At 43.7% G+C, this 18,995-nt stretch overlaps 1 protein-coding gene across 1 annotated transcript; it reads right to left on the bottom strand.

Moving 5' to 3' along the window:
* Window positions 1-1,501: 1,501 nt before the first annotated feature.
* Window positions 1,502-18,245, bottom strand: AMDHD1 (amidohydrolase domain containing 1). Its single transcript, XM_047067116.1, has 9 exons — window positions 18,084-18,245; window positions 16,760-16,866; window positions 14,831-14,895; window positions 12,334-12,611; window positions 9,866-10,091; window positions 7,364-7,488; window positions 3,423-3,516; window positions 2,683-2,843; window positions 1,502-1,823 (listed from the first exon to the last, which is right to left on the bottom strand). The coding sequence occupies exons 1-9, from the start codon at window positions 18,218-18,220 to the stop codon at window positions 1,736-1,738; spliced, it is 1,281 nt and encodes a 426-aa protein (XP_046923072.1). The 5' UTR covers window positions 18,221-18,245; the 3' UTR covers window positions 1,502-1,735.
* Between the last annotated feature and the right edge of the window lie 750 nt (window positions 18,246-18,995).

Below are 18,995 nucleotides of genomic sequence, written 5' to 3'. Positions count from 1 at the left end.
AGCAAGTGCTTGGTCATTGGGGAGGCATCACCCACAGCAACCATCCATCTCCCACACCTCCTCAAACTCCTTCACCAAGCATATGAAGGACAATGCTCCAAAGACCCCACGCTATCAGGTAGTGACAGTAATGTGCAATGTTACCCATAACCTCCCAACAAGGGGTATTTTGGTTCAATATATATGGAATACAGTAAAGCCTCATTGATTCAGGCTTTATTAACCTGAAATGGGTGATAATTTGGTTAACATTTACTTCTCAAATCATTTATTCATAAATAGGACAAAGTTTAATAATGCAGTTGTGATTATAAGGATGATCAAACATTTAAAAAGATTTCAAGTTGGGGCACCTGGGTGGCTCGGTCGGTTGAGCATTTGACTCTTCATTTCAACTCAAGCCATGATCTCAGGGTTGTGGGATGGAGCCTGTGTCAGACTCCACACCGAGCCCGTGCTCGAGGGGTGCTTGAATCTCAGCCTGCTTGAGATTCTCTCTCTCCTCCTCCGCCCGCCCCCCACCCTCCGCCCCACTCCGGCTCATGCGCACTGGTGCACTCTCTCTAAAATAAAAAAAAAAAATTAAAAAAAATTAAAAAATTAAAATATTTCAAGTAAACTCATAGGGCTTTAGAAACACCGATTTATATAGTCATCCACTATTTCTTTATGTGTAATTATGTAATTTGTTCATCTCCCAAATAGCTGCAATAGATAATACCACTGATCTACTTCCAGGGCTGGAAACAACAATAATAGTGACTACAAAATTTATTGAGAGCTACAAAAATTTTGTTACACATTTGTAATGTGAACAATCAAAAACTTAAAAATGACTTTTAAAAATCACATTAATAGATTTGGTCAAAATGCATCCTTTCGAGGAAGGCCCCTGTACTCATGTATAAAATGACAAGCCTTGAAGTCTGTTGTGCAGCTCTATTGTTAGAATTGAGAAGAAATTAGAAATATAGGGACACCCTCCCATAGGAGACACTAATTCATTCAAAGAACATCTGTAAAGACAAACTATGTGGGGAAAGGACTAGCCTATTTTTTTTTAATTTTTTTTAACGTTTATTTATTTTTGAGACAGAGAGAGACAGAGCATGAACGGGGGAGGGTCAGAGAGAGAGGGAGACACAGAATCTGAAACAGGCTCCAGGCTCTGAGCGGTCAGCACAGAGCCCGACGCGGGGCTCGAACTCACGGACCGCGAGATCATGACCTGAGCCGAAGTCGGATGCTCAACCGACTGAGCCACCCAGGCGCCCCAGGACTAGCCTATTATAGAAGGCTACACGTGCTTAGTTTGGGGCATATCACTTGGATTTCTCACCATCCCCTAATTTTCACTAAATGTAGTTTAAAAACTGAAACTTGAAAAGCAGAAATAAAATGGGATTTCCAAGCCATGTCTACCTAATTGCCAATCTGCTTTCCTCACAAAGGCATTTTGGTGATACTCCATCATATTAATCTTCAAAATATTTGTAACAAATCTCTGTGAGATGATTTAATGTTATAAGATTATGATCCAATTGATTTACCTATTTGTATGTCCAGGTACACATGTTAAAAGAAAATAAATTTATCTCTTGGTTTTTTCAAGTGGATTAACAAAGCACTGAAATATATCTGACATCACCCTGGTAAATTACTATGGTATTTTAACTTTTACTACAACTGCATTGACTTATACAGTCGAAGAGTCTTCTCTTTCCTTTCAGATCTTTCATTTTTTGTAGATGACTTTTCCTTTAGCTATAACATATTCAATTAATTCGTGATGGCCTCCAAACTGGTAAATCAAATGCTCCCATCTAGAAAGAAATCAAACGTACTTTAATGTATACAAGCCAAAATTATCCCTTTGTCAATAAATGCTAATTTAAAAATACATTCTCTCAAAATTTCTTCATACTTTGTCATTGGTATTTGGGCTTTTAAAAAAATAGATTACATGATAACTGGTCTACGACTTAAATACGGTTTAATGATGTTATTTAAGTATTTGATCTTAACATATTTGATCCTATTAAGTGATGTACAAAAAGTAACATCAGTATCATTTTCAATAGAGAGAGTGAGGAGTAGAATTACAGAGCCTCGTTCTTCTGTCAAACACGAAGTCCAAGGACTGCAATAGGCTGGCTGGGGTCAAGGAGCCATAGGATTAACAACTTTAAGACAGAAAAGTAAGACTCAGTTGTCACACTGGGGGCCCAATTAGCAGCAGGCTGTGGATGAGTAACCAGGGGCAGGAAAACTTAAGCCTTTGGGGATCTGGTAGGAGCGAGAAGACGCCAGAGAGGTAATGAATCAGAACCAGGGTGACGAGCCAGAGTTGGGACATGCGTGCCCAGCACAAGCATTGGTCAGAACTCCAGCAAAAAAACTTGTGCTGGGGGGCACAAGTCCCAAGTCCAGGTCAGAACAAAAACCTGAAGATCTATGAAAGATGTAAGACAGATGAAAACACTGGACAATCTGGTCTCCTCTGTGCGGTTTAGGATCTGTAGGCAGACTTTCTGGTTAGAAAGGGATGATGATAAAGGAGATTTGGGGGCATCTGAGCCTACACAGAGCCTGATGCTAATAATTAGCAGAAAAGGCATTTAATCCCAGTCTATATATTACAACGGGCATAAAAGAAACTAGTTCAGTTGGGAGAGCACTCACCTGGATGAATTGATGATAATGAGATCTCCCTGCTTACCAACTTCCAGAGATCCATGTGTGTGAGATTTTCCCAGCGCATAAGCTGCATTGATAGTGGCAGCCGCCAAGGCCTCAGGCATGGACATTCTCATGTTCACACAGGCCAGATGCATGACCATTGGCTAAGGCAAGAAAGAACAGTGTTAGAGGAAAGTAACAAAATGGCAACTTCTACCTGGACATTTCTCAATGCAGCACAACCAATAATGGAAATTAAATAAATAGGAGGAACTGGCTAAACTAGTATGAGAAAAGTTATAATTCACATGTAAAGATTCTTATGCTTTGGAGAAGATCCCTTTATTAATACAGATTTCCCACCCCCACCTCCGCCACATATGGAGTATTTATTCACAACTTTTCAAGACCACTAAGCTCCCCTCCACACTCACTCACTAAAACTTCTTTGAGCTTGTGCTAGCCTCCAAGACAGGAATAAGCTATTGTCAAACCACAACGCCCAAGGCGGAATCAAAAAATTATGCAGGTAGAACTTTCTCTCCCCTCTCTATGCCTGGAGGCATTCATGTGGGGCAGAAATATCCAATTATTCTGTCGTCTACACTTTTTTTCTTGTTTCACAGGAAAATATTTTTTAGATCTTTGGAACATTTTAGCAGTTAGTGAACTGGTTTTAAATTATTTATACACTTGGTGGAAGACTGATTCTCTGCTCAGAAAGGCACATTAAAAATAATTACCATTGAAAGGCAATATGCGTTAGGGTTGAAATCACTGCCCAGAGCAACGATTACCCCTTCATCTAACATCTTCCTAGCCCGAGGTTGCTTCAGTCTAAGACAAGGGGGAAAAAGAAAAAAAAAAAAAAAAAAGATGTCAGTCTCTGGAAGTGGAGCTTCTGCAGACTAGATGTTCAGAATGGAAGCAGACTTAAGATATCCAACCCCTTTGTGTTCTGGAAGAAGAAACAGAAACTCAAGGTTAAGTGATTAATGGTGATGTGGAAGCCTAGGACTTCTGACTTTTATCATTCTGCTTTTGAAATGACTTGGCTATGATTAACTTCTTTAATTTGGGAGTGTTCATTTTGGCAATTTTTTTTAATGTTTATTCACTTAGAGAGAGAGAGAGAGAGAGAGGGAGCACACATGCATGCAAGCAGGGGAGGGGCAGAGAGAGAGAATCCCAATCAGCCTCCACACTGTTAGCACAGAGCCGCTATATGGGGATCGAATTCACGAACCCCTGAGATCGTGACCTGAGCCGAGATCAAGAGGCGGCACTTAAACTGAGCCACCCAGGTGCCCCTATTTTGGCAATCTTTATATACATCCAAAAATTCCTGCTAAGGAAGAAAAATACAACTTAAATTTTTTCAAATGTAACAAACTTTTTTTTGACTCCCAAATATAAACAATGAAGTTTTAAAAAATGTTATTTCTATTAACTTCAATTTTGCAATTTTTTATTCATATTTCTCTCCCTCCTTGCACAGGGGGTGGGGGGAAGGGTCTCGGACATTTTTTGTGGCCCTTTAAAATCCTGAAGGCCCAAGAATCTAATATGTAAAATATTTGTGCTTCTTCCTAGGGTACATTCTCCCTGACCTCCTTGGCACAATATTATTTATTCTTTAAGACATGACTCAAAAGTTATGTCAGAGATAAACAGAGCCAAACACTAGTTAAAATGCTGAAGACAAACTGTATTCAGTAATAACGACTGCAGAAGGGAAAAGAGTCCCATGTGGACTGGACTGTTTTGATCTGTGCAGTGCTAACTGGGTGTTTTAAGAAAGAATGAGGAGATCAGGAGGAAAAAGGGGCAGAGGGAGTTGAGTAGAGCCAGGGAAGTGAAAATTTTCTAAAAGCATGAGAGATGGGCCAGTATGATCTGCGTTTGTTCACTGGCACTGGTTTGTTCTCTGGAGGAGAAACAAACTTCACTACCTTTACAAAAAGAGGCAGGGGCGTAAGCTGGTGCAGTGTACCCACCAGGCTGGGAACTAGGGACAGAGTTGTCTTCTTGAATGTTTGCCTTTTGAAGAGAGGGCTCTAAGGTCCTTGAGGAGACAATCCTGCTTGGGTGGTGGAAGATTTATATCTCAAAGGAGCAGAGAAAGGGGCACCTGCATGGCTCAGTCAGATGAGCGTCCAACTTCAGCTCAAGTCATGATCTCACGGTTGGTGAGTTTGAGCCCCGCATCGGGCTCTGTACTGACAGCTCGGAGCCTGGAGCCTGCTTTGGATTCTGTGTCTCCCTCTCTCTCTGTTCCTCCCTGCTGCTCTGTCTCTCTCTCTCTCTCTGTCTCTCTCTCTCTCTCTATCTCTCTCTCAAAAATAAATAAAGATTTAAAAAAATTTTTTAATTAAAAAAAAAAAGGAGCAGAGAAAGAATTTACAATTGCAAGCTTTGTAAAGTTACTGCTCTAAGAGGAAGTCCAGGGGTCCAGCTGCCTGTCGCCTGGTTTTGTTGGAACAAACACTTAATTCCCCTGTCAGGTTGGGCTTTCTCAGGCAGGCACTATAAGGGGCACGGGTCATCCTAGGGATGCAGTCTTGAGCTATCAGACTCTACGCTAGTGTTTACTCAGGTTCACAGTGTCGGGGGGAGGAAGACAGATAAAATCGGTTGTGCTGAGAGTCTACAGGTTTTACAGGCCAAGACTGAGGTCCTTGAAACATTCACAGTCTATGACTGACAATTTGCAGGATGACCTGAGATAATGTTCCTCAACTAGGATAATATATGAGAGGAGGTGGGTGAAGCAGAGATAAGGGTGAGGAAAGGTAGAGCTTAAAATTTCCCCACGGTTCATTCTGATGGCCTCCCCTCCCCTTCCAGAAATACTTCAGGAGGTAAAAAAAGAAAAAAAGAAAAAGCAAAAGTGAGGCTGTAGAAGTCTCAAGGGAGTGCCAGAAAAACTAAGGTGAATGTATCCGGAATAAATGTAAACAGTACACACAAAGATGCATAAAATAATGATTACAGCAAGTCCTTGAGTAGCATAAGGCAACTGTTACTCTGGAAATGAGAGGCAAGAGAATTCAGGGCAGGGGCACCGGGGTGGCTCAGTTGGTTGAGCGTCTGACCTCGGTTCAGTTCGTGATCTCATGGCTTATGAGTTCAAGCCTCACATCAAGCTCTCTGCTGTCAGCACAGAGCCCACTTCAGATCCTCTGTCCCCATCTCTCTCTGCCCCATCCCGCTTGTGCACATTCTCTCCCCACCCCCTCCCTCTCTCTCAAAAATAAACAAACATTTGGAGAGAAAAAAAGAGAGAGAATTATGGCATCCCCCTCTCTCTCCACCCTCCTCCCCCACTTGTGCTCTCTCTCTCTCTCTCTCTCTCTCAAAATAAATAAGCATATAGAGAGGAAAAAAAAGGAGGGAGAATTCAGGGCATGACAGGGAGCCCTGCAAATTGCTCCTGTTGGAGAGATCAGAAAAATTCCAGAACAGAGAAGCCAGAGAGAAAAGTGTGGCCTTGTCTGTGATTCTTCCTGTTGTCCAAACTGCGTGACCAACCCATCTTGCGGTGACCACAGATGGCAGCCCCCTCTGGCAGCGGGACAAAGTTCTGACTTTTATTGCTGAGCTGCCCTTCATACTTCAAGTGTCAGAGTTTCGCTCCATCTTAAGAGATTCAAAGTGAGTTAAAAGTGTCCCTTGGTTGATGGAAAATTAACCAGATTAAGTATTGATTGATGACTTCAGTTGATGATTGCTGAGACTTGCTGTAAATGCCAAGATACCAAGGACGGTTACTGATCGATATTTCCTGGTCGTAATCTACATTATGTCTACTCTTTACATTAAGAGAATAGTAATAATAAGAGAAATGTATAATATTATACATATGTGTATAAATCATACTGTATTTGAGAAAAGCACTGCAATATTCCTTTCTTCTCTCTTATAAAGGTTACTCAAAGCCTGGCTTTTCAATCACTAAGGCCGAGTGTCCCAATCCCGGCACAGTTCATATTGTGGCTGGGTAATTCTTGGGCAGGACAACTCTCTGTGGTGGGAGGCTGCTCTGTGCACTGTGGGGATGTTTAGGTGCATCCCTGGCCTCTACTCACTAGATGCCAGCAGCGCCCCCTAGTCATGACAACCCAAACTGCCTCCAGACATGGTCCAATGTCCGAAACGGCAGTTATGATGATGAACTATGGGCTAGGTGCATTCAATCCATAGAGGGCAAACAGCAAAATTCCTGGGAAGATTTCACAAAATATACTTAGACATCTCCTCTTTCCTCCCACCTCTGGGATTTGTGAAGATTGAGGTACCTACTTGTATCCTCTTAGAAAACAGCTCCTTCAGATTCTGAATATTGCTAAATATCTCTAACATCTTATGCATGTTTTTTAAGTAGAAAGTCCATTACATTGTTTTCTAATGATAAAAGTGATGCATGATTTTTAATTGGAAAATCCCAAAAAGGAGGGAAAAAAAGAATGAGAAAGCTCCACTCTTCCCAATAATCCCACCACTCAAACGCCATTTGGGTCCAAGCTCTTTCCTCAGAATAATGCATCTCTGTACCTGACTCCAGAATTGGCATCTCCCATGGGCTCAGTTTTCCTGATCTGCATTTTTCAGGAATTTGGAAGGACAATGAAATACTATTTAGGCATCTCGGTCTGCATCCTCACGGCTTGCACGGGCAGCTCACCTCAGCATGTAGGCGGTGGTGGGCAGGAGGACAGCGGAGCTCCTGGCCGTTGCCATGGCAGCGATGCCTTCATCGCTCACTTCTTCCAGGTGACTGATCGCCTGAGCTCCCAGCTCAGCTCCCAGCTAAGCAGAATGGGCAGAGAGAGAAAGGTTTCACCACCAACAACAATAATCAACGAAGTGCCAGAACATTGTTTTCCCTGCAAAAATAAACAGCGCTCTATTATGAAAATTTCTTGGCAACTGCCTCTTGAAAACAGAAGCCCCCAAATGGGTAAAGGCTCTGTCAAGGACATTCACTTGAAAATGAGCTAGTGTGCTACTTTAAAAACTATTCTTAAATATAAGGGCTTACTGATATTCTTCAGACATTTGCTAAAAAAGAAAACTTCATGAATCTTATGGATCAGAATAGAACATTGAGTGACATTGGTAATAAAATCTGATTCTTCTAGCATCATAAAAACACCATAAAGAAAGGTATATTGGATTGCATTGACTCAGTGAAAAGAGATCAATTAAGAAAACAAACTTTAAAAATGGAATTGTATGTATAATTCGAGAATATCTACTTGAGCTTGATGTCTCTCCAGGTGAAAAGTCTGGGCTTGATTGTCAGAGGAATACCAAGAGGAGGTAATCTTATAGTAATAATGAGAACATGGCATTTAAGTGGGTTTCTTCTCGGGTTGACATACCCCCCCCCCACACACACACATACACACTGCCCCAGTCTGAAAGGTGATATGGTAAGCACTCCAAGGCAAGGAAAGTAGACTAATTTTTGACATTACACCATGGCCCAGGGAGGCAGTGATGCCCACACCAGGGCAGGAAAGAGCTGGCCCCACATCAGTAGGAGCTCAGGTCTAATAGCCTTTTGGTTTGGGCTTCTGGAGAGTCCAATGTTCCATAGACAGACTTTGCTCCCCAGGGGGAGTTTCTTTCCAACCTTGGAATCACCTTCACTTTTCCAAACTTGATTTGTTCATCCTGGATACTGACCTCTATTGATTTAACTGGCCAGTCACTCTCTATGACCAAGAGTATCTTGTTGACCACCTAGTTCACATTCATTCAACATTCAATAAATATTTACTCTCTAAAGGCCATCTGTATGCCAGGTATTGTGCTAACCCCCAGGGATAGGGCTGTGAAGGTGTGGGTACAGTCCTCAGCGTGTTTACGGTCCAGTAGGGATCACAGAGGCAATTTGAACACAGTGGGACAAGCATAGGGAGGGACTATAACCCATTCTTGGAGAGCTCTGGGAAGGGTCCCAGAGAAGTGGTAGCTAAGATGAAACATGGAGGGGAGTTAGAGTGAGCCAGAGAAGGGACACTCAGATTAGAGAAAGCATATCCAGAGGCATGGGTTATTAGGTATACTAAAACTATTTACTGTGGTTGGCTCATGGTAAAGAGGGCAGAGAAAGAGGAAGATGGGAGGTGAGCGAGAGCTGGATCTGGTAAGTCTACATGTGCTGAGTTTGGGATTCATCCTGCCAGCACTGGTGAGCCTTGCAGGGGTTTTCAGCAACAGAGAGGAAAATACGATGCACTGTAGGGAATGGATTAAAGGAATGAATTGAAGTGCAGGAAGTGTGGATGCAAGGAGAAAAGCTGTTGCAGGAGCTGAGAGCTGATGGTGGTTTGAACTAGGCAGTAGGGTGAAGAGAAGTAAACTGAGAGATATTCAGGAAATAAACTGGGAGCTCTCGCAGATTGGTTGAAATGTGACAGGTAAGATGGGGAGGAGACCAAGTGATGTCCAAATTTTTGGCTTAGGCAATACATAGGTAAATGGGGTCATCCACTGGGCAGGAAACACGGGACAAGATTTGGAAGTGATATCAAGAGATCACATTACATGTGCTATCGTTGAGACACATGTGGAGTATCCACATCTGTATTTTTGCCCCAACGGCAGTTACTTATTTTGCTCCAGGGTTTAGAGGAGTGACATCTAGATTCACAACTGAGGGAATTTTGTCTGTTTCATTCACTGCTGAATTCTCAATGCCTAGGACAGTGCCTGGCACACACTCAAGTATTTGTGAAAAGCATGAATAAATGAATCTGAGCAAGACATGCAGATCAGAAAATCATTCGGTGACTACTAATGGGGCACTCCACCAACATTCACCTGGAGGCTGCCACAGAAAACCCCTGGAAGCCACATGTGAACTTAGTAGACTCTGCCAGTGTAGCTTTGTGTTCCAACCAAGCTATGTTCTGAATTTGATAAACAAGATCACAAAGGTACTTCTCTTCCTACTAATACCACCAGCAGGTGATAATAAAAGTAAATGGCCGGCAAAAAAGTAAATTTCTAATAGAGGTCAGCGATTCCAAGTCTCAACCCGACCAGCCCTCGCATTTGTTCAAACGAGTTCTCCCGTTCTCTATCTTTTCGAAAGGCTATTCCTAACTCTGAACAAACTAAGGAAGTTTTCCACCGCACGAGTCTTGACAAAGGAAAAGCCAAAGGTCAACCACACCTCAGCAGCCTTCATAGGATGGAGTTCATCCCCATGAAAGTTAATCTGTAATCCTAGATCTTTTCCACTTTGAAGAATCCTTCTGGTGGAATTGAGATCAAAGACGCCTTTCTCACAGAACACATCTATATTGTCCACGTGTATTTCCCCACGGCTGCCAAGCTCCTTCAGCTTTGGGAGGTGGTTATTGACGATTTCATCAGCAGCTTCTGTAGCAGTCTTTCCTCTGAGGGGAGAAAATGAGGTTACATGGGAAAAACAATTTTTTTAATTGAAGAAAGGCTTTTCTGGCACTTGAAGAACCTGACAAACTGTAGGCAAATGACCCTAAGATAGAGAAATAATTAAAGCAATAACTCAGGAGTCTTAACAATTGGGCTATAGCAGGGATATTGACAAGATTTCTGTACACACAGACCCTGGACACAGAGACTCAAATGGCTCATCCATTCTGGTTCAGCCATGTTGCCTTTGAGAATACCAGCAAGGCTCCCTGCCTGAGAAACTAAACACTCTTTTCAAAGACACTTAGAGAGCATCCTGGATGCTTCCCTGACAACCAACTGCAGGGCCCCCTACCTGGGCCCTAGCAATCACTTTTCTTCTTCCACACTATTTCTAGAAGCATCAGCCTAAGGCTTCCTATCTCACCATTTGGAACCACGAGGAAAGAGGATCATGAGAGGCCCTGAAATTCTAAGATTCTGAAATAGTTATGTATTAGACAGGGCTGGGCTTCTGAAGTCAGACGGACACAGAGCTCTGCTATTTGCTGGCTACACAACTTTGGACATGCTATTTAGCCATCATTTGGCATACTCTGAGGCTCAGGCTGTATGTATCTTTGGGGATCAAGATGTAGCCCTCAGAGACTCATTAGCAGATAGAGAACATTCTGTAAAACTTTAGCACTATATGGGGCACCTGGGTGGCTTAGTTGGTTAAGCGTCCGACTTTGGCTCAGGTCATCATCTCACAGTCTGTGGGTTCGAGCCCCTTATCGGGCTCTGTGCTGACAGCTCAGAGCCTGGAGCCTGATTCAGATTCTGTGTCTCCCTCTCTCTCTGCCCCTCCCCTGCTCACTCTCTGTCTCTCAAAAGTGAATAAAAAAACATTTAAAAAAATTTTAGCCCTATATTTGGAACATAAAAGTCTCTTGTTCCACAAAAACCGTTTTGGTAGGAAGACAGAGGTGGACCATGAGGAGACAGGCACTTACATATACTGTTTCCAATTCTCAAGACAATCATATAGAGAGTGTGTTCTCTCACTGCTTTACCAATGTTCAAAAGAGTTAAGTGATGCCCTCAAAATCACCCAGTGGGAAAGTAGCCAAGCTGGATTCAAACCCAGGTCTGGTATGGCTCCAAAGCCTGAGACTTCTCTACCATGTTACACTGCCTTTCATCCACCTTATGTTCCATTTGGGGAAAAATAAAAAATCCATTTTCTGTAGACAGATGTCCCAAAAGTCTTAGTGCAGTTTTAAGCTTTAATAATAATCTCAGAAGTAGAAATGCTACACACATACAAAAACATCATTGGAAATATTAAGTATTTATGTTTCAACTTAATTAGCTCTGTGAATTTTAAATAATAAATTTAATGTTAATTTTTAAATTTTCTCTTATTAAAAATGATAAACCAAAAATTCACATTAAACTTATTTTTCAAATACACAAAAGTGAATAAAAGTAAAAATATATAAATTATTAAACTTTCAAAGAATTTCGGTAAGCCTGTGGCACTTATGTATCTACATTATCAAAACTCAAAACTGCACTAAGACTTTGCCCTGTTAATTGTCAAGTCCTGGATTTCTTTGGACCTTTTAGTTCTAGAACTGCGGGCTTTTGGGTCTAGAAATTTCAGGACAGATAAAGTACAAAGGCAGAAAGGGACATAATTCTCTACAGTAAAGCCATATAGGAGAAACTTTTTGGATAAAGGGAAAGCTAAAAAAACATTTACAACAAGAAAACAAACATGTTTGGTGCTAAACAAGTAAACAGATGAACAAAATTAAAAACCATTCTGAGTCTTCTTGCCTTACAGATGTGATCTATCTCCTACAGAGTGTTTCTCTGAATCTCTAATGTATGATTATGCTGTCACGGGCAACTATTTAAAGTAGCATCTGTCATTATAAAGGATCTATACGGGGGGGGGGGGGGGCATTGCTTTTTGTTAACCGAAAGAGTTTTGAACATCTCTTCCTCCTTCATCATTAAGGGACTAGCAAACTGATAGGTCCGGTGGGGATCGCCTTCCTAAAACCACCAGCATGAGATGTCTATTAGAATCAGAACACCTCTCTAATGGCTTCTACCGGACTCTTCTGCAAGAACTAAAGCGTGGATTCACCTCCACTCCCAGGAGAATGTATCCCCACTTAGGCACCACCTGCCCCCTTCCTTCTCTGTTGTCAATGCCCCAAATCAAAGCTGGGTGCCCCAGGTTGAGGTTACTTTGGCACTGAGTGAGCCCCGCAGTAAGTGGCCGAGATGCCGATGGGCCCCTGGCGCCGAGCGCGCTCAATCACACGCAGCATCTTGAGCTCCGTCTCCAGGTTGAGGCCGTATCCGCTCTTGCACTCCACCAGTGTGGTCCCCGCCCTCATCATGCACTGCAACCGCTGCTGAAAGGAGCAGAATAACTCCTCCTCCGAGGCTTGGCGCGTGTGCTCCACAGTGAAGTTGATGCCTCCTCCAGCCTGGTGAATTTCCATGTACGTGGCTCCTGCCAACTGAACACAGGGCTCACCCTTAGGCCGGGCACAGGCACGAGGTTGCAGGCAGGTCCACAGAGCCTACCTCCAGGGGTGATATTCAAAATGATTTAACAACTGATATGTCAGGGACACCAGCAGTTGGGAAAGGATGCTGGGACACATAGCCGTGGAAGCCCCTACTCTGCCAGGGTGATGGGGGGGCCGAAGGAACATGGGTACCTCAGGAAGGACTGGGGTGGCAGAAATGGGAGATGTGGTGGGGAGCACTTCCAATCTCAGGCAGCAGCAACAATTTACCAACCAGCCCACGAGTATTTCAGTATTTTAATAACCCAGTTGGCCCCAATGTGTGCCAGCTAAGACTCTGTCTATCCGTAGCACCTATGGATGAGAAAACAAAGCTTAGACAATTTGGGAACCCCACTGCAGCTATTCCAAACATCTACTAAAGAGACCCAGGGGGGTTTCCCACCTCTCTGTATCTGGCCACTAGAGTTTGGGGCCTGACCTCTGTGACTCAAGCAGAGAAGCTCTTCCTGGGATCCCACGGGGCTCCAGTTACTCTAGGCAGCAAGAAGTGTGGTGCAAACAAAGTATGCCAACCTGGGATCCCCCGTCAGAGTTTCTCGTCTGGGTTCTGCCATGGCGAGCTGGTGAACTCACTCAACAGCCATCCCTTTTCTGGGCCTCACATTCCCCATCTATGTAATGAGATGTTTGGACTGCAAATCTCTAGGATTGTTTTTTTGGCTCTGAAATTCTGTGATTTAATAAAGAAGTCTTAAAAACAGCTCTAGTGTGTGGGGTGCCTGGGTGGCTCAGTCAGTTAGGCGTCCAACTTCGGCTCAGGTCATGATCTCACGGTTTGTGAGTTCAATCCCTGCATCAGGCTCACTGCTGTCAGCACAGAGCCTGCTTTGGATCCTCTGTCCCCCTCTCTCTCTGCTCCTTCCCTGCTGGTTCTGTCAATCTCTCTCTCTCTCTCTCTCTCTCTCTCTCTCTCTCTCTCTCAAAAGCAAAACTGAAACAAAACAAAAACAGCTCTTATGTGTTGAAGAAGGTACACAATATCTGAAGAAATGTCTTAGCTGTTAGGATGTACACTTAAAAACCAATGTGAAGAAAAGAGATGGAAGAACCTTAAATGCATACTGTTAAGTGAAAGAAGCCAGTCTGAAAAGGCTACATACTGTATGATTCCAACTATATGATATTCTGGAAAAGGCAACACTAAGGAAACAGTAAAAAGATCAGTGACTATTGGCTCTCAGGGGTTGGCAGGGAAAAGGATGAATAGGCAGAGCACAGAGAAACTTTAGGGCAGTGAAACCACTCTGTATGATACTATAAGGGTGTTTACATGTCATTACACATTTGTCCAAACTCATAGAACATGCAGCACCATGAGAGAACACTAGTAACTATGGACTCTGCATAATAATGATGCGTCAGTGTAGGCTCATCAATTGTAACAAAGGTACCACTCTGGTGGGGGATGTTGATAATGGGGCAGGCTGTGCATGTATGGGGTCAGGATGTATATGGGAAATCTTTGTACCTCCCACTCAATTTTGCCATGAACCTAAAACTTCTCTAAAAAATAAAATCTATTAGAAAGAAACAATGTGAAAATGGCTCCAACCAGGGATTTGAGGGCTGACCATGGCTAATTAATGAGTTGTGACACAGACTACACCTTATATTTCTTAATAAGTCTCATTTTTCAGGGAAAAAAAATACAAGACTTATTTTATTTTTTATGATTAGCAATATATTTTTCCAAGTTGGAACCAATGAATGGTGAATTTCAAACTGTTTCCTGGAGCCCCTCCAAAGGCTAGTAGGATGGAGAGGTGAAATGGGGGAAGGGAAAGAGAGGAGAAACTAGTAGAAAAAGGCAGCCCAGCTCTGTTTTAAAAGGAGGAGTCTAAAACAAACAAACAAAAAACATACATACATACATACATACATACATACATACGGATTCTACAGCTAAAATTTTTTGAGAACTATCATACCTAAAGATTGCTGGCCCTATGCATAGTATAAAGATTTGGACAGTTATAAGTCAGTTTTGTTGTAATTTATTTTCATAGTCCAGGTCAGTAAAAAATATCCATTAAAAAGAAATGTAGACATATGTTGTTGCAAAGCTTGATAGCCTATCCACTCTTTAGAAAAAGACGTGTCTGTATTGTGCCTTATTTTGATTTACCATCATTTATTGCAGTTACCTTCATTGCAAACTCGTGAACTCTTTCACCAGCCCAGACTGGATGTGTGTGTGCATCCACCAAACCTGTAACCAATAAATCAAATCATTTTTAAATCTGAGAAATAGAAAGCCCTTAGATAGTAGGCAGACTATCTCGAACCACTCTTGGGAAAGCAGGTGATGGTCAGCCATCTCGGAGGATGATGGAGGAAGAAGAATTTGTATGGTTTCCTCCACCAAGAGGAAGGAAGCCTCTCTGCATGGCCGGTCTAGAAGCCTCTAATGGAGGAGGGTGACTCAGCATGACGAGTATATCCAATAAAGAAATACAGCTTCTTCTGCCCACTAAGCCCATGCTCACTAAGCATCCTGTTTTAAAACAGGATGTCATAGCTATTAGTTCAGCAAAACCAAGGACTGTTTCACCAAGGAATAACGTGGGTGTGAAAACAGAATACAATCCCTCCCAACTTTGAGAAGGAAAAATCTGAAATCAGAAATATGAATCTTTCTTCAAAAAAAGAAATGTAGGGGCACCTGGGTGGCTCAGTCAGTTGAGCGTCCGACTTCGGCTCAGGTCATGATCTCATGGTCTGTGAGTTCGAGCCCTGCCTCAGGCTCTGTGCTGACGGCTCAGAGCCTGGAGCCTGCTTCAGATTCTGTGTCCCCCTCTCTCTCCGCCCCAACCCTGCTTGTTCTCTGTCTCTCTCTGTCTTTCAAAAATGAATAAACATAAAAAAAATTAAAAAAAAAAAAAGAAATGTAGCTTAACTGAAGAGAAACTATAAAGCAATCATTTGGATTGTTTGCTTACCCAGGTCTAACTCAGTAAAATGTGTCTTTCCAGAATATTTTAAATACCTTGTGGATTAAAAGTCTCATTAATAAATAGTTCTGATTGGACTAAAATCAAGAATCTCTATTCAGATTGCTTTCTACTATTTTCTGCTTGTTTTCATAAGGTTTCACTCTGACTTTAGTTCCTGACTCCCAAGAGGCAGAAGGTAGAAGTTCTATCAGATATACATAGTATACATTTTTTTTTTCAACGTTTATTTATTTTTGGGACAGAGAGAAACAGAGCATGAACGGGGGAGGGGCAGAGAGAGAGGGAGACACAGAATGGGAAACAGGCTCCAGGCTCTGAGCCATCAGCCCAGAGCCCGACGCGGGGCTCGAACTCACGGACCGCGAGATCGTGACCTGGCTGAAGTCGGACGCTTAACCGACTGCGCCACCCAGGCGCCCCCATAGTATACATTTTTAAAATGTAAATTTTAGCCTCTATGTTTTGTATAGAACTCAAAATTTGTGAAACTTGCTTCAGATGATTTCATGAAGCCATAGAACATTATGTAGGAGATGATGGTTAACAAACTGATTTTGTTGTCAATCATTAAAGATTTAAATAAACTTCAGTGAAATCTCTAAGGATCCCCCCCCCAACACACACACACTTTTCTGCCTAGAGATGTGTTGTTTCACACTCTCTGTAAATTTAGAGTATATTCTGGTATTAGAAACAGCAGTTTGCCCTATCTGCCTCCTATATGAAATAGACTAGTAAAGTTCTTCCAACAGCCTTTGAACCTAAACACACCACAGCTGGTTTCTCTCTAGCATGTGAGTGGGAAGAAGTGAAGTGAATGAATAAGTTTGATTCCCAGCTCGCCCTTTACCTGTCCAGCAATCTTCGGTAAGATATTTCATCCCTAAACTGGAGCTTTCTAATGTGTAACATATAGATAATGATACTTTACAGGGCAGTCATAAGGATTCAAGATGAAAACATGTTTGTAAAGCAGCTTAGACATTCAATAGTAGAAATTCAATGCACAGTAGCTATTATATTTTAGTATTATTTTGAGACCCTATTTAAAACAAGCTGCTACTCTTCTTTATGTTACTAAAACTGGATGCAGGGCTTTACTGAAAAAGAGGTTAATACCTGGCAAGATGCATTTCCCAGAACAGTCAATTCTTTCTTCAAACGTTTCTTCAGAAAACAGTGTTTGGATAGCATCAGCCCGACCAATGGCTTTTATAAACCCATCCCTGAATAAAAATCAAGAAATAATTACTAAAGTTTGGGGAAAAAGCTGACTAATGATTTAAAATATGTTGCCCATGTCTTTTGGTATCAGTCAACATTTGTTGTATTTCCTACTTGCATCTGTGTCTTTGAAAAAAAAAAAAAAAAGACTCTAGCCACATGCAAGGCAAAAAGCCAAATCATGTGTATAGAGATTGCCAGTTGTTTGCTAAGATCAGTGTTCCCTTTCCCCCACAGTGCTAGATTCCTAAATTTTAGCTGAACACATGACCACCCAGAATGAAGACTACATTTATGGGTTTCTCATCAGCCGGGTGTGGCCCATGTGACTAAATTGTAACCAAAACGATTTTTTTTTCTCATCCTATTTCCTACTGTCTGGAAGGTGGACACCATAAGGAGAGGCGTAGCAGCCATCTTGGATGATGAAGTGAGTGAGAAAGAGGGTTGTGCACAGGAGAGCAAGATACTAGGGCCTCTGGCTTCTATAGAGTACGGCCATCAATTAGCTCTGGATTCCTACCTCTGTGCGGTTCTGTTATGCTTTTAACTAATTTTTAGCAATAACACTGGGAATGTTTTTTTTTAAATCACTTTGTTAATTAAAAATAAAACACACAGTCCCTAAAAGCTGGACTCTTACACAACCCTAAGCAGCCTCAGATAAGGGCCGAGCCCATCTTGCGCAATCGCGATGCCGTGGCGCTCTCCAACTCAAACAGGCATCCAAACTCCATTCCCACTGCAGGCTCACCCTCCCAAACTTTGGCTGTTCTTTTACTCACGTCATTGCAGGAAGCACAGAAGCTTAGTGAAAACTGAAAATGTCCTCTTTTTTTGGTAGCTGAATCTTAACTTCCTATCACCCCAAACCATCACTATCTGAACGTCTTCCGTGGTGCTCAAGCTTTAGTGTACAAAGGGGGTTGGGCTGGAGAGTGTTTTGTAAAAACTTAAAGTCCCAGAACTCCACCGCAGAGATGCAGATTCCAAAGATCTGGAGATAGGGGGCAGGGAGGGCGTGGGGTTCAGCTTGAGAGCGTTTTTTCACCAAACGGCAACCGGAAGCTGTCACACAAGGTAGGTAGCAACAGGTGCCTAAAAGACAGGCCTGCAATGGCTCTCTGGATGCCGGAAAGCTTTTTTTTCCCCGGTTGCCTCCAGAGCGCACAAGTTAGGGAAAGGGGGCCAAGCCGGTCCCCCCAGCGCGGCCACTTACGTGCCCACCACCAGGCTGGCGCCCTCCAGCACGGCCAGGCTGTGCAGTGCGTCCCGCGCCAGGAAGCGCTCGCCGCGGGCGCACACCATCACCACTTGCTGCGCGTTCTCCAGCAGGAGGCGGTGGCCGCCCGCCATGTCGCCGCGCGCCGCGGGTCTCCGGGTGGCCGCGGAGCTCGAGCGGCGGCAGGCTAGCGGCGGAGGAGGGTGCGGGTGGGCGGGCCGCGCCCGGGGCAGGGAGGGTGGAGCCGGGGCGGGCGCTCGAAGCCACCGCCTTCCCAATCCGCTGGGAACGCGCGCCTCCCCCCCCACCCCCCGACCGTCGCAGCTGCAGTGCCTGTGCCAACAACCCGAATGAGGATTAGTAATAAATGTTATCATGGAATCTCTTGTGTTTTTTTGGTCGCCCTCTTATTTTCCGAGTAAATGTGGAGACTGTTGTCCCTACTCTCCAGATTAGGAAACTGAAGCTGGGTCACCGGGAGAGAGAAGGGTGGGCTTCGTCGATCACGTGGCCAGGCGAGTCGCTGAGGGAGTCACCGAGGGGCAAGGGCGCCCAGATGGGGCCGAATGGGGGAAAACCTCTGCTCAGGGGCAGGTGCGGGAACCAGGCACAAAGAGCGGGGAGGCGCAGTGTCGGGGAACCTCTGCCCAGCCGACTGGGACGCGACCGGCCGCGGGCAGAAGGAACCTGAGGATGGGGAGGAGGGGGCTGCGGTGGGAGAGTTGCTCCTGGGTCCGCGCGGCCGAGAAGCCGGGTGGCGGGTGCCACGCGCAATTTTCGGTTGGCCAGCTCCGCTTCAGATTCCCCTACCAGAAGGTCCCCGAGATGAAGCGGGATCCAGGCGAGGGAGGATAGAGCCGAGCCTAGAGAATCGATTGGCGTTTCTGTCCTTCGTCCCGTTACTAACGG

Source organism: Lynx rufus, unplaced genomic scaffold, assembly GCF_022079265.1.
Source record: "Lynx rufus isolate CCGP_SWC_20201006 ecotype Redwood Valley unplaced genomic scaffold, mLynRuf1.p SCAF_7, whole genome shotgun sequence".
Lineage (NCBI taxonomy): Eukaryota > Metazoa > Chordata > Mammalia > Carnivora > Felidae > Lynx > Lynx rufus.
This window is presented reverse-complemented; position numbering and strand designations above follow the sequence as displayed.

Excerpts from the sequence above, each read along its gene's own strand:
- AMDHD1 (XM_047067116.1), bottom strand. The coding sequence starts at position 18,220 with ATGGCGGGCGGCCACCGCCTCCTGCTGGAGAACGCGCAGCAAGTGGTG. Across the intron at positions 10,092-12,333 it reads GGGGCTCACTCAGTGCCAAA|AGGAAAGACTGCTACAGAAG; the intron begins GTAACCTCAACC and ends TTCTCCCCTCAG. Across the intron at positions 3,517-7,363 it reads ACCACCGCCTACATGCTGAG|ACTGAAGCAACCTCGGGCTA; the intron begins GTGAGCTGCCCG and ends CCCTTGTCTTAG.